The sequence below is a fragment of the Diuraphis noxia genome, unplaced genomic scaffold (genome assembly GCF_037042655.1).
Source record: "Diuraphis noxia isolate RWA-SAM2 unplaced genomic scaffold, SU_Dnox_SAM2 contig0001, whole genome shotgun sequence".
NCBI classification, from domain to species: Eukaryota; Metazoa; Arthropoda; class Insecta; order Hemiptera; family Aphididae; genus Diuraphis; species Diuraphis noxia.
The window spans coordinates 104,295,174-104,310,101 of NW_028301711.1; the positions used below are offsets into that span (position 1 = coordinate 104,295,174).

Here is a 14,928-nt window from a genome sequence, read left to right on the forward strand (position 1 = left end):
GGCGCGGTGCGGACGTAAGCGGCGGCGGCGGCGGCGTCGGTGACGAAATATCGACTACCGAGTATAATGAATAATAATTTATTGTTGTTTGTACTGCGCAAATCGGCAACGGCGGTGGGGAAGACGGATGGAAAAAACAAAAAAAATTACGAAAACGCGGACCGCCGCCGCCAGACAAAGAAAATATCGTAATAACAACAACGATAATAAATTATTATTATTATTATTAATTAATGATAAATGATATTGGAAACGTAAACAAACGCTCCGGTGCGCTATGGCGGCGGCCACGGTGAATAAATGCTGCTGGTCGGTCGGAGGCAAATCGGTGAGCGGCTATTCGCTGCAGCTATTGTCTCGTTTTGGAGGCAAGAGACGGCGGCAGTGGTAGATATAGTTGTTGCGGAGCGCGGTGGAGGTGGCTCGCTATCGATTATCGACGAGTCGGCGCACTGCATGTCTGCATTTGCATTTCAAAACATGAATTTAAGCATAACCAAACAAATGTATTAATTTGTGTATTTTTATTTTAAAGCCACTAGTATTCAACTATGATAACTTAAGTGGACGCTACTCCCGCATGTGTTGTCTCCGTCTTACAAGTGCATAACGTAGTAAATTTTACGCTCAGCAGATCACGTTTAGCTCCGTTAGTTTAAAATTTACGGTGAGTTGACCTCTTACAAAAATTAAAGGTAACATTATTATAGAGTGCTTCTCATAGGATTTTTATTACATTTTAATTTTAAAGCGAGTTATGAGTATTTTAAGATATACAAACAATTTACAATTTTAAAATACTCATACTCACTTTAAAATTAACCTGTAATAAAAAGCCTACGAGAAGCTCTCCATAATAATGTTACCTTTAATTTTTGTAAGACGTCAACTCAAAATTTTTAACTAACGGAGCTAAACGTGATCTGTTTGAGCGTAAAAATTGCTGTTAGGTATGCGCTTGTAAGACGGAGATAACACATGCGGATGTAGCGTCCTCTTAACAGTTAAAAAAGAAAAACGATACAAATTTAAATTAACAACAGATTGATTTTTATATACTACCTACATTATAAAGCCAGCCTCCAATATAAATGTGATTATCATTTTTATAGCTGTTTCGGATTTAGTGTTTAAACTAGAGTAAAGATTTAGAGGAATATTTAGAGATTCAAGTGAGTTAAATAGAATTTGTCATTTAAGCCGCAGGACAGGACAGTTAAATAAAATATGAGGAAGTCACAGATACGGCTATATGAAATAAGTACCAAAGGTACAAAAATGACCTATCATTCGCATCAAAATCAATATTTTATACCTATAAGTAGATGGGTAGTTATTTAAAAATTGATATCTTATAAAAAACTAATATATTTTATCAAAAAATGTCAATAATAAATTGTTAAAATATAATATACATGTGAATAAATATAAATTTAATAAATTGGTAGTTCTAAATTATTTAATATCTGTTATTATTTAATATCTATTCACCGTGACCCACAGGTAACTAGGATTTTAGCGCTTATGTACGATACGACTTTTTTTTCTTATCTCATTTTAACACTTATGGCTTTCACCGACAGATATACTCATGTAAATTATGTGTACAAAACGGCGAGTTGTTTAGTCAAAGTTTGAAAGAGTGACTACTGACTAGGTAATAAGGAATGTCCTATACGTAAACGATTAAATTAAACTATGTGTGATCTTTGTTAGTTTAGATTGTTAAACCAAGTTTTTTAATGATATCGGATGCTGTATTATATCTATATCTTGAAGCGAAGTCAGCCGGTAAGTTATACTAATAAGAAGACCATAGAATAGATACGTAGTGTTTTAAAAATGGGATAAAGTCAGATTGTGATAAATGTGTAAGAGAGGGACAAATTATATGAGAGGTAGATTTAGCCAAATTATCAGCGACTTTGTTACCACGTACTCCAATGTGACTGGGAATCCAAAGGAAGTGAATAATGTAGTTTGATTGATTAAGGTTGAAAACAAGAGATTTAATACGAAAAACAAGAGGGGAAAAGCGAGAGTTGAAAGGGTTGGAGATTAAAGCTTGTAGGCAAGACGTAGAGTCAGTGGATATTAAATATTTATTCTGGGTGAAATTTAGAATTAATGAAAGGGCTTCAATGATGGCATAACACTCAGTTGAGAAAGAGAAAGACGATGGTGGGAGGTTTTTGGTGAAAGATACCTATATGTAATTCTGGTATGTAGAATGCCAGAAAAAATGGATGATATTGATTCATCTGTATAAATAATAATAAAATTAGGAAAGTTTATATTAAGATATGAAATACTCAAAATAATTTTATTCTATTTCGGAAAATAAAATCTTGTTTATGCGATATTTTAAATAATTTAAAAAATATATACAAATAATAATAATTTATTTTTTGAGGTGAATATTTTATCTCATAAAGTGAATAACGACATTGTGAAACAGTTGTCAAATTGTAGAGACCACTTTAAGAAAAAGTGAAAAATATATTCGTATTTTATGCGTGTGAAAAATCCATTTTAATATTTTATAAAACTGACTACTACAAATGAAAATATCGATCTCACGAGGTAGTAGATATTATATAATAATATAATATATTATATATAATATATATTAATATATGTATAATATTTAAGGTGTAGAGAATTATAACGTTTAATCGTCAAAGGTTACCTTGGAAACAAAATGTTAAAATATTTATTTTTAAATTAAAATTAAAATGTATTAATTACTAAATTATTGATGTATGTAGGAAAATGTCGTTTTTAAAAATGTTTAAGAAGAAAAAAACAAAAATAAGTTCTTCCGACTCGTCATACGCAAGTAACTTCAGTGATGAAGTATCGGGTGATTATGTGAAAAATAAGTCGCGGGATGCAGTCATCCAAGACGCCGAATCGTTGTGGGATTGCAGAGACCGAATGTTGTTGAGTTTGCGCAAAATAAAGACAGAAGTCGGCGAAGATGGAGCTGAAATTCAACACGAAGATACGCCTATAATTGTTGATGGTATGTAATATTCATAAGTTTTCATGTATATTGACATATTATTATAGTCCATAACTTATAAAGATGCAGTATTATAGTAATCACTATATATAATAAAAAGTATATGTAATATTTTTATATAATATGTAGGTTTAGCCGTGTGCCCGTGAAGGTACATGAGTTCGAATCATAAAACAATTTCACAATAGTAGAATATTATTTCTATGGTAATATTAATGCAATATTAACGTATTTGTTTTTTTAAATGTAAATTTTGAATAATTTATTAGTGAGTATTGTTTTACTAATATTATTATTATTATCGATGTTCTATCAGTGGCGCCGCGCCACTGTGTACTATTGAATTTTCTAACAGTATAAAACGTTAAAACGTCACTATATTCTCATGGCGACATTATTTTACATGATTAATTATATCTAAAAAATAAAATACTGTTCCCTAATTTCCTGTTAAATGTCAAACGTCTTAGTAAAATATTATATTGTAGATAGTAGACAGGAGATAGTGCCTACTGGTATAGTTAATTGTTATAATTAATTACATATTATGTATGATATGACGAAGTACCAATTGTTGTAGAATTTGAGCCGGACACTACAACGGAGGATTTTCAGGGTAGTGTTTCGAGTCAGACCATTGATCAGTTATCGGACGTGGTGGTCGTTACCCAGAAGTCAGTGGCTGACAACAACCAACAGGTAAACACCGAAAGTATTTTAAATTTGTTGCAAAAAATACGAAATTTCCGGTACATATGAATAGGTATATGAATTTTACTTTCATAAATACGAGACACCTACATTACTACCATTGCTGTGATAATTATTCCATTAGCATCTCTATTAAGTATTAATACAGAGTTTGGAAAAAACGTCGTTCACGTCCACAGCTATTGCATGATACACGAACGTAACTCGTTTTTTTCAAATAGAACGTGAACGTGAACGACGTTTATATTTTGAATGAATTTGAACGGTTTTTAAGAATTTAAGATATTCAATTTATCTACTATTTAATAAATATATGTATATAATTTAGATACTTTAGAAAATGTATATGCTCTAAAGTCTAAATCGTGTTTTTAATTTTGGGTTCAGTCCTATTATATGTTTATGGCTTTTTATATGAACTACTGGTAAAATATTAATTAACAAGACATAATTAGATTAGTGACCTAATGAATGTGTTCGTTTTTTCAAAGAACATGAAAGTGAATGCGTTTCGTTTGAAAAATAACATGAACGTGAACTTGAACGAATTAATTTTTTCAGTGAACGTTCCGAACACTACTATTAAACATACCATTAATTATTTCAAAATTATAGTCACTTCTTAAAATGTTACGTTTTTTGCCACACTAGGGTACTTGTCCCATTTGCCACTCACCCAGCACTGCTCTGGTGGCTATATACTATAATAATTAAAATTCAGCAAAAACAAATTAATTTAGGTATGTACTAATACGGTGGTTACAAACAAGTCAGCGGCTGACAACAGCCAACAAATGAGCACTGAATGCAGCATAAAACATGTTCCAAAAAAGACGAACCTTCCGGTACATTTGATTTTGACTTATATATATAACTAAATGTTATAATAATAAACCTTTATAAGAAAACAATTTATTTTAGATATATACCAACACGGTGGTTACGAATAACAAGTCAGCGGCTGACAATAGGCAACAAATGAGCACTGAATGCAGCATAAAACGCGTTGAAAAAATGACTAATATTCGGGTATATATAATTTAAGCTTATAATTTTGACTTGCATAATATGATTATTACCTAATCATTAACCTAAAACAAAAATATAATTTTAGATAAGTATCTCTTCCATTTATTTTTTACTCGAAAAGTCGAAACTAAAATTTTTGATTTATTGCTAAATTTAAAACGTATAGTAATTTATTATTATAATGCTTTATTTACAAAAATATTGATCAGCCTACGATTGAACCACAGAATATTGAATGGGATCAAAATTGTGTGTCAATAAAAGAATATAGTGCGTATAATTCTATGGTGGACAAGCTGTGTCAACTGCAGACAAGTACGGAATATCCAAAACTCGTCAAGAATAGATTACTTGCACCGGTAAGCTGCAATTTGATGTAACACCGTATGTAATATACGTGTGGACCTTAAATGCCATGTAAGATAGTGGTGAGTAAAAAGTTACTCTATTTCACAGTTATAAATACCTATACAAATAAATCTTTTTTTTCCTGGTAAATCACTCCTACATATAAATCTGTATTTTGTTGTACTTACAAAATATTACTATAGTACCTACCTACCTACCTATAAAAATAGTTGATTAAATAATCATTATTGCCTATGTTGATGTATTTAACACTAGCGTTGCCTGCAGTGTATCCCAAATAAAGTAAACTCGTTTCGTCAGGAGTACCTATCAACTATGTCCTATACCATTGCTTATAAATACTAGAATTTATAATTAATGCTTTACCCTTGGTCGGGATTACATCTAGTTTCTATATACTTAAAAGTCTAATAAGTTGTAAATAAGTTCGTAATGTTGGTAACAATGATAATTTAGAATTTTGATACACTCCTGTGACTACGCATTTCTTTTATTTTTCAATTTTTATTGTAAAAATATATTATGAGCCTTGTATTAAATTTTCAAATCTTAGATATAAAAAGAAAATTTTTTATGAATTTCTAGCTTAAAATAATTTCTGTATTCTCGTGATTTTTACATAATATGTTGTCAAAACTCAAACTTTGAATGCTTAAAAAAAAAATTGTGACTATGTATTCCTTTTATTTTGCAACTGATATTGTAAAAATATGTTAGGAGCCTTGTATTAAATTTTCAAATCTTAGAATTAAAAAGGAAAACTTTTATGAATTTCTATCTAAGATAATTTGAACATTGCCGTAATTTTTACGTATTTAGTCAAAATTTGAACTTTAAATGCTTATAAAAAAAAATCGTGCCTACGAATTTTTAATGTTTTTTAACTTCTATTGTTACAATGTGTTAGAAGCCTTGTATTAAATTTTCAAGCTTTTCTACCGAACAAATAAATTTTTATCGATATTTATAGAAAAAAAAACTAAAAAAGTTGAAAAATTAAAATGTCAATAAACAGCTCAAAACAAATCTAAATATTTTGAAAATTTTATCAAATATATAAAACGCCTATATATATATATTCAGTCAAAATTTCAAGTATCTGCGGTAATTTGTTTTAGAGTTATACCAAAATAAGGAAATCGCTAAAAGTGAAAATCCAATGTTGTAAAAATTTAAATTTCAAATGCTCACAAAAATTTAATTTGAATTTCCGGTGGAATTTTTATTTGTGATAAAGATTGAAAAACTTGTAAGGAATCTTGTATTAAATTTTCAAATCCTAGATTTAAAAATAAAATTTTTTATGAATTTCTAGCTTAAAATATTTTGTGAATTTTTGTGATTTTTACGTATTTTGTCAAAATTCAAACTTTGAATGCTTATAAAAAAAATTGTGAATATGCATTTATTTTATTTTTCAACTGCTATTGTAACAATATGTTAAGAGCCTTGTATTAAATTTTCAAGTTTTTCTGCCTAACAAATAAATTTGTATCGATATTAATTTAAAAAAAACTAATAATGATCGAAAATTTGAAATGCCTATGAATAGTTCACCTTAAGTCGAATTTTTTTAAAATTGCATGGTGGATAGAATATACTTATATAAACATTAGGTGGAAATTTCATGTATCTATGGTCATTTGTTTTAAAGTTACATCAAAAACCAAAATCGATTTTGTCGAAAAATGAGTGTGCGTAAAATTTCCCGTTTTTCCCTTAATTTTTAGTTTGTTTTTCTCAATTATTTAGAAAAGTATTAAGAATTTTTTACTTTTGACCCCCCAAAGTACCAACTAGATTCACTTTCTGGTCGAACGAGGTACTGAAGTCAAAAATCGAAGCATTTTTACTGCCCCAAAACGTGATGATAGACACAAAAAAAAAACACACGTCATGGTAAAATCAATACATTCATCGCTCCGCTCAGAATCTAAAATGGGAAGTTGAAATAGTTGAATGATTCGAAACTATCTAGTAATCTGCAGTTAGCAACCAGTAACCATTGATGTATCCACTCGTGGAGTATTCAACGCTGCGCCCAGTTAAGTGTACCTTGGATTGAGTTCAATTCACTACGAGATTGATTCATGTGGAAGTTCAGTTGTTAGTTTAAGTGTTTTGGCATTTTGATAATGGTGTCCACCCCATAATGTTCTAATTTCTGTAATACATTATTACCTTACAATATTATTTAAACTTTTAGTTTAATATGGAAAGAATCTATTAAAACAAAATATTTTTAAACCGTTCGTGTGTTTTATTGTGTTATCTACAGTGGCGGCTCGTAGATAGGGACGATTGGGCGATCGCCCCCCTTCTAGAATTATCATTTATTACCAATTTACAAGTTAAATATTAAATTTCTCATTTATATTTTAGTATAATATTGTCAAAAATAAAAATTGTGTTTCCTTCATTTACATTAATACATATTATTATGAAAACATTATCAGATAATGGGAGTTTAAAAATAAATCATTCGACGCGCGTATTTATTATTTACTTTGTGCGGTCGTAACTCTAATCTATTCTATCTATAAAAAAGTGTTGACAATTTAGAATATATATAATAATTTATAATTTATATGTATTAACTATTAAACAGAATAAAATAAATTATTAGTATTAATATTATTTGTGTTCGATACTTTCCATAAATAAGCAATTTTATATCGCCCTCCCACTTTCAGAGCACACGAGCCGCCACTGGTTATCTATATAACAATGCTACAACACATTTGGACACAAAAGCCAGTGCCGTGCAAACTATCATTGGCGCAATGGCATCCCAATTAAATATCCAAGTTTAAAAATTGTTCACCCTTTAAAATGTTACAACTTTTGCCACCCTAGGGCATCACTTGTCTTATTTGCCATTCCCTAAGCATGGCTCCAACAAAATCATTATATGTTTGGGCACTATTTTTTTCAAATAAAACTATATATAATAGCATTATAAGCTATGATTATAAGGTATAACACATAATCCTAAGTCTGTAAAAATGAGAAAGAAAATAAATCATTTTGAATGAAAAAATTCAGCAAATTGAATTTGAACAGGATAGATAGGTACCTAACCTAACCTACCCGAAGAAACATAAAACCTAATTATAATTGAAATGTTCTAATTCGTTTCGAAACATCCATATCTTTCGGGTTGTTGCAAAGGATACATCCAAGTTCTATAAAATTCGTTCCCGGTTATTTTAAAGTTTTTAAATTATCTTGAAATACATTTTATAATTTATATTTAAAAAACATTTTATTGTATTTAAACAAAATGTTCAAAAAATCCAATAAATTGATAAGATAATATTTATTACGAACTTACATTTTTTTTAATATAAAAGGGGGATTCTAATTTGAAAAATATAAGTGTACTTATATTTTTTTATTATTTAAGATTTTTATGTAAATTTAGGTAGGTGCCTACGACTCCCAATATATATGGCTGACTTTTTCAAAATGATTTCATTCCACTCACGCTAAAGTGTCAGTAGTGTCACAATTAAATAGCTAATATAGAAACATTATATACTATACGAACAGTCATGTTGTAGCAGCAACAGTTATCAATGTTGCCCATGTCACGAAATCATGGTGCCTGTACACAAAATCGCGTACGGCGTAACGGTACTCGTCAAACAGGTGCTCGAGACGCGTCAGTTGTTGGAGAAGTGCCTGCAGCAGATCGGCCACCAAGCTGCCGCACAAAGGTCAGAAATCCAATTTAGGTGAAAAAAAAAAAGTTTTATTTTCAACTTATTTAACTATTTTTTAGTAACTCTGAATATGCTCAATTAAATATCTTACTTGTATTATCAAATTAATTATATACCTACATAATATATATCGCTATTATTTGGTATCGTTTATTTATTTTCTTTGTTAGATATTCATTTCAATGTGATAATTTTTCATCAATTGTTCAACTCATAATAATTAATTTCTAATGAAATTACTTATACCATTACATTTATCGATATGAATTCCTTAAGTACCTAATTGTAATAATTTTATCATTTGTATGTAAATTTAATTGGTGCTAGTGTAGCGTGCCATATACCGTTTTCATGTGCTTACCTGTAGTCTACCCATTAATATCCAGTTCTTTATTGGTAATTTATTGTTATTGACGTTATATTTCGTCTCCGATAGTCGATTAGTTGTGCTTTCCGATTTCGAAGACGCATATATTCATGCGATAGTTGATAATCCGTTATCTCTTGATAATCTCAAGCAAAAAAATGACAGTAAGTATTTTTACGTAGAACGCCGTGACAAAGGTACTTACACTTTTATCTATTATTAAAAGCGGAGTCGATAAATTACGTCCCCCAAAAAAGGCCATAGTTATATACTACGTAATTTGCGGCCCATGTACTTTTAAAATATACGTAAATTGCGTCCCGAGTATATTTGAAATGTACGTTAATTGCGTCCTGGGATATTCCGATTTCCGATGTACAATTTAAAGATAAGTAATAATCTTTGAATGATCGATTTAGATAATAATAATATGTTCACTAATATAATATATTACTAGCAGTCAGTGTGCATTTGACCGAATACCTTATTTAATAACACATTTTTACTGACACATTATTACTAATTGCTAATAAAATAATTTTTTAATTAAAAACAAAAAAAAAAATACAGAAAAACCAATATTCTTAATCATACCAATATTGATACAATTATATTGGCAGCCCTAAGTCTGAAAAATGAGAAGGAAAATACTGATTTTAATATTATTGATAAAAAATATTTGGGTAGGTAATAAAAATTATACGCAGGCCGCAATTTACGTATGTGCAAAATATGCCCGGGCCGCAATTTACATAAAAAATAAAAAATGGGCCGCAATTTACAGCGACCCATTAAAAGGAATCCGAAGGTGATTCTGTCATTCACTCAGATTAGTGGCCCTAGTACCGATGTTTAACAACAGAAGGATTCATTCATGAAACTGTTAATCATCGAGAAAATTATATTGACCCCTTAACAGGTGCCCTGCACATACAAGGTGTTGAAAGATCACAGTTGGATGCAAAAATATCAATATTAAAGAAAAAGAGAGACGTACCTATTGATATAGTAATATAATAAAGACATATGCTACAATCACATTTAGATCAGTATTGTTGGAATATGTGGCGGAAAAGTAAACCAGATATGTTCACTGCTTTTTTAGAAGATATGCGGGCTACATACATAAATAACGATGAGTGACGACTAAACTGACTAAAACGAAACTTATATTATGTGGATGTTATTTAAATTTGAATATGTTTTAGCTATACGCGGGTAAATATTTTTGAAATACATTGCAGTGAGCCTACAAATCGCGTTTACCAAAAACAGGTTTATAGATCGCACGCTACACTAGCACTATTTAATTGTATGAATCAATATAATTATTAATTATATATATTATCAATATAATCCTATCAATTATACATAAAAATGAATTTAAATTATTCACCTTTAATATGAGTAATTATAAAAGAAACAACTTCCATTAAATATTTCGGAAAAACTAATAGTGGACCTAATTACTTGAGATATTATAAGTACCTAATAACCTAATAATTATATTTTGTGAACAAATACGGTTAAAAGACGTCTGGAAGTGTCATAATTTATTGTAGGGTGGAGAGATTCCAAGCTTCTGAAGTTCTGTCGTTCTGACATAATATTTATCCTTGATAAACTAAATATCAGATTAAAATTTATTTTTATCATTTCATTGAAGCTTATAAAATTAATCCCCTCCCCCAACTGAAAACATCAAACTTAGAAATACACTATTAACGGTTGCCCACATATTACACTTAAGTTGGATTTCAGACTGAGTGCCGCCGCCGCCGATGCGAAGCACCTGGCCGGTAATCTTACATTTTTGGCGAGTGACGTAAACCACACCACCGGCACACCAGATCAAATCGAAATGCTCATCGACGTATACGATGCGTGCTTTAGACGTTTCAAGAAGATAATGAAGATCGTGTGCCAAATCGAAATGCCACAGTACGAAGGGATAAATAACAATAATAATGATCGTTGTGACTTTTCAACGAGGGATCAAAATTGATATATTAAAATGTTAAATTATAGGATGATAAAGAGAAAATATTAATTTAAAAGATTAATTTTGTATTACTGCAGTTAGAATAAAACAAACAACATAAAACATTTACAATTAAAAGTTGTCAATACAATATAATATTTTGTAAAAAAATAATATATATATTAATGTACATAGATATTTTTATAAATTAGTATGATGACAAGATGCGCTAAAATTTGAGATTAAAAATCTGAACAATCATTTTTCTTAGCAAGAGTAACCGTAATAAGGCTATTTTATTTTTATTTCTAATCTATATGATTGGATTTATAATAACAGTTATTTATTAGGTTAGAAACTATAGAAACTACTAATCACTTTATTAGTTTTATTAACGGAAATTCCAAATAGTACGTAGCGGTGGAGGCAGTGGCGATGCAGAATTTTTCAATGGGGAGGGGAATTGAAAATAAAAAAATCACTCAGTTGTCTCAAGATATGGTTTGAAAATAAAATAGATATTTTCTTAGTCATATAGTAGTTATATATGTCTTAGTTTAACTTAAAAAATATATGAAAAATAAAGTCCTATAATAATGTGTAATAAAATATATTTTTATTTCGTCCAGTCTAATAATTTTGGTCGCTTAGGTGAGGATTTTACAAATTGTTGTAGAACTTCTAAATCGATCAGTTTTTCTTTATATTTGTTTAAGTTAATCCATTAAGACGTTAGACGTCCCTCTGTCATGGTTGATTTTAAGTACGATTTTAAACGTTTCAATGTTGAAAATTTTATTTCTGGAGCAGCCAATGTTATTGGCAATGAGGCAATCAGTCTAAATTGTACGTGAATATTTGGTACCTTATAAATTTATATGATCAGTTCAATATTAGTTATCATTTATATTTACAAACTATGGTTGTAATAATTAAGTAAAACACACATTTTGAGGTATATACTCATGGTCATGGGCAATTACAAAAACAAATAACAATAAATAATATGGCCAGGGAGGCTTGAGACGGTTAGCTAACCTTTTACGTTCGCCACTGGGATGGAGGCCTGGGCTAATCCCTATAATTTTGTCAACTAAATAAATCGGTAAGCAGTTTAATTAGGTAGTAGGTACAAATACAAAGCGGTATTGCACTAAAAATGTAAGCAAAAATTAAATTAGTTAATTTTACATTTTATCTAAGTTACAAATTATTAAAATTTTGTTATCATTTGTATTTATATTTTTGTTACATCAAAATAATTTATAATTATATTATATTATAATTTATAATTATACCTTTAATGGTTGATAAAATAATTAATAATCAATAATATTTATGGCGGTAGTTTGAATTATTTCATCTATTATAATATTAACAATAATTACATATCAAATAATGATTAAGCATTAGAGCGAACAATAATATTACAACACAACATCCCAGACAACCTGTACGAAGCAATTGGTCCATTTTCAAACTTTCATAGCATAATTTTATACTTTAAAAAAATATAATTGTACAATAGCATATAATCATTTAATGTAGAAATTAACACATGTAAGCTAATAACCTATGTAGTTGATGCTTAACCAATAGAAAAAAAAAAAAAAAAAAAAAAATATTACAACAAGGATTTTATATTATATGTTATAAATGTTGTTACATAATGTATCTGCTAATACAAATATGAAAATGATTATAATAAGTACATACAGGGTGATTCTTTTATCAAACAACACTCATTATTTCAAAAACTATTGAATTTTTTCAAATTTTTTTTTTTTCAAAATTTTGGAACCATCTTGTTCTAGAACTGTATATTTTTTAAATATTTTCACCCTTATATTTATCAGGTTAACCATTATCAACTTTTGATTTTCAAATGACAACCTATACTTAAAATTTGATAAACTAAAAAGGCTATTTTTTCAATGAATTTTCACGTTTAAATTTTCATTTTTCGTCAATTCGTTTACAAGATATAGCCTCCCAAAGTTGGATGGTTTTGGGTGGTGTTTGTGTGTTATAGGTGTATGTTAGGTGGTATTTACACACATACACCATATAAGCGTTGTTTGATAAAAGAATCACCCTGTATAATTTAATAATTCATGTAGGTATTTACATATTAATTAGGTTATAAATTATGTATCCGGGATTTAAATGCATTAAAAACCACCACACAGCAACATCCAATATAGGCATAAGACGTCATTTTATATATTATGAAATTTTTTTAAGTTGGACAAGAGTTTTTACATTTTGAACGTACCTACATATCATAAAAGTGTCCAGTTTCCATTTCATTTTCAAAAACGTTGAACCCCCTCGAAATTATATAAAATAAAAAACTATCGCTTTGTAGTTATACCTACGCTTACAAGAGTACCTACCTACCTATCTCGGTTTCGTATGTCGTGAATTTGATTAACTAGCACTTGTTATGTTTTTTTTAATGTGGTTTAAGTTTCTTACTTTGTAAACTTTTCAAATTTTTCTAAAAACAATCCCTGAGATGTTCGTAAAAATCAACTAAGTATACAAGTAACAAATATAAATTACTTACGTATTATAAAATATATTAAAATATCAATTGTATCTATTAGGTACCTATAGTAAATTACTATACAAATGGTATAGGTAAATAAATAGTAATACTCGTAAATATAATGTCATATAATAAATAATAATAAATTAATAATCTCAAAAATCTTACTGTTTTTTTGAAGCGTTTGACCCTTTAAAATTTGTATTCTTATAGTCCATCATGTAATTTCCTATCGGCTATCAAAAATTACATCGAAATAACTTCTCCTAACTTGGTTGGGTTACTGGATTAAGTTATGCGGTCAATTTAATTTATATTTAATTCATCAATCAAAGATAATAGTTAATTTATTAGGTAACAGTTAAGACTATTATTTAAATTATAATATAATTTAGTGTTTACTGTTTAATGTACAATAGTTTCAACAGGCTTGGTATAGGCATCTATTTAATATATTCAACGCTAAAAGGATTTGAATCAAGTAATTTACAATGCTAAGTACTGATGATATTAAAATAATGTCAATGATCACTGATCAATGCTATATATATATATTATTTTTAATAATAATATGTAAATATTCAATTGCGTATCGTGTAATGTGATTATGTGGGTAATCGCCTCACCAATAAATCGAAATAGATTATTTCATAAAAAATTATTGTTCGTAAAATTTTCGTTTTCGTCACAACTCTTGTCGTTTTTTATCATGTTTTTAAACAGTGCTGTAAGAATAGTATGATGCTACCATAGATAATATTCTTTATTATCTATGGGTGTCTTAACTCTTAATACAACAGACTGCTATAACCGTAAATAATTAGTTTATTATTTACTTGACTCACAAGCACAGAATAATATAGCAATTTACAAGTCACATAGATATTTATATTACTATTTGTGATTGTCTGCTTGACAATGTCGTGTATAATATACACCATAGACCGGCCCTGTTCACGTTTCAACCGTGTCAAAATAGGTGGCGCTTTTCGGTTACCGGTTACTGAGTAACCTGATACGCCGATACGGTACAATCGTACCGTATATATTTATGTATTATATATAATTTAATGTCATATATATATATATAAAACAGGTTGTATCACTGTGCCGTGGCGGAATGCGACTATCAATATAATATTTGGTAACGGATACTGGATAGGCCGGTCT

At 29.1% G+C, this 14,928-nt stretch overlaps 2 protein-coding genes and 1 long non-coding RNA gene across 4 annotated transcripts; all 3 read left to right on the plus strand.

Annotated features, from left to right (window-relative positions):
• Window positions 1–258: 258 nt before the first annotated feature.
• Window positions 259–1,316, plus strand: LOC149063051 (uncharacterized). Its single transcript, XR_016189483.1, has 2 exons — window positions 259–667; window positions 951–1,316. It is a non-coding gene; the product is annotated as an uncharacterized LOC149063051 (long non-coding RNA).
• Window positions 1,317–1,566: 250 nt separating this feature from the next.
• On the plus strand, window positions 1,567–5,251 carry LOC149063052 (uncharacterized). The gene is made up of 7 exons (XM_089215496.1): window positions 1,567–1,632; window positions 1,722–1,783; window positions 2,769–3,025; window positions 3,606–3,724; window positions 4,477–4,581; window positions 4,658–4,765; window positions 4,975–5,251. The coding sequence occupies exons 1-7, from the start codon at window positions 1,567–1,569 to the stop codon at window positions 5,143–5,145; spliced, it is 888 nt and encodes a 295-aa protein (XP_089071622.1). The 3' UTR covers window positions 5,146–5,251.
• A 3,322-nt stretch (window positions 5,252–8,573) lies between these two features.
• Window positions 8,574–11,288, plus strand: LOC149063053 (uncharacterized). 2 transcript variants are annotated; one of them, XM_089216278.1, is made up of 2 exons: window positions 8,574–8,871; window positions 10,988–11,288. In XM_089216278.1, the coding sequence occupies exons 1-2, from the start codon at window positions 8,735–8,737 to the stop codon at window positions 11,229–11,231; spliced, it is 381 nt and encodes a 126-aa protein (XP_089072404.1). In that variant the 5' UTR covers window positions 8,574–8,734; the 3' UTR covers window positions 11,232–11,288. The 2 variants fall into 2 exon arrangements, with proteins under 2 accessions (XP_089072404.1, XP_089072405.1); XM_089216279.1 differs by having other exon boundaries at window positions 8,574–8,853.
• Window positions 11,289–14,928: the final 3,640 nt, after the last annotated feature.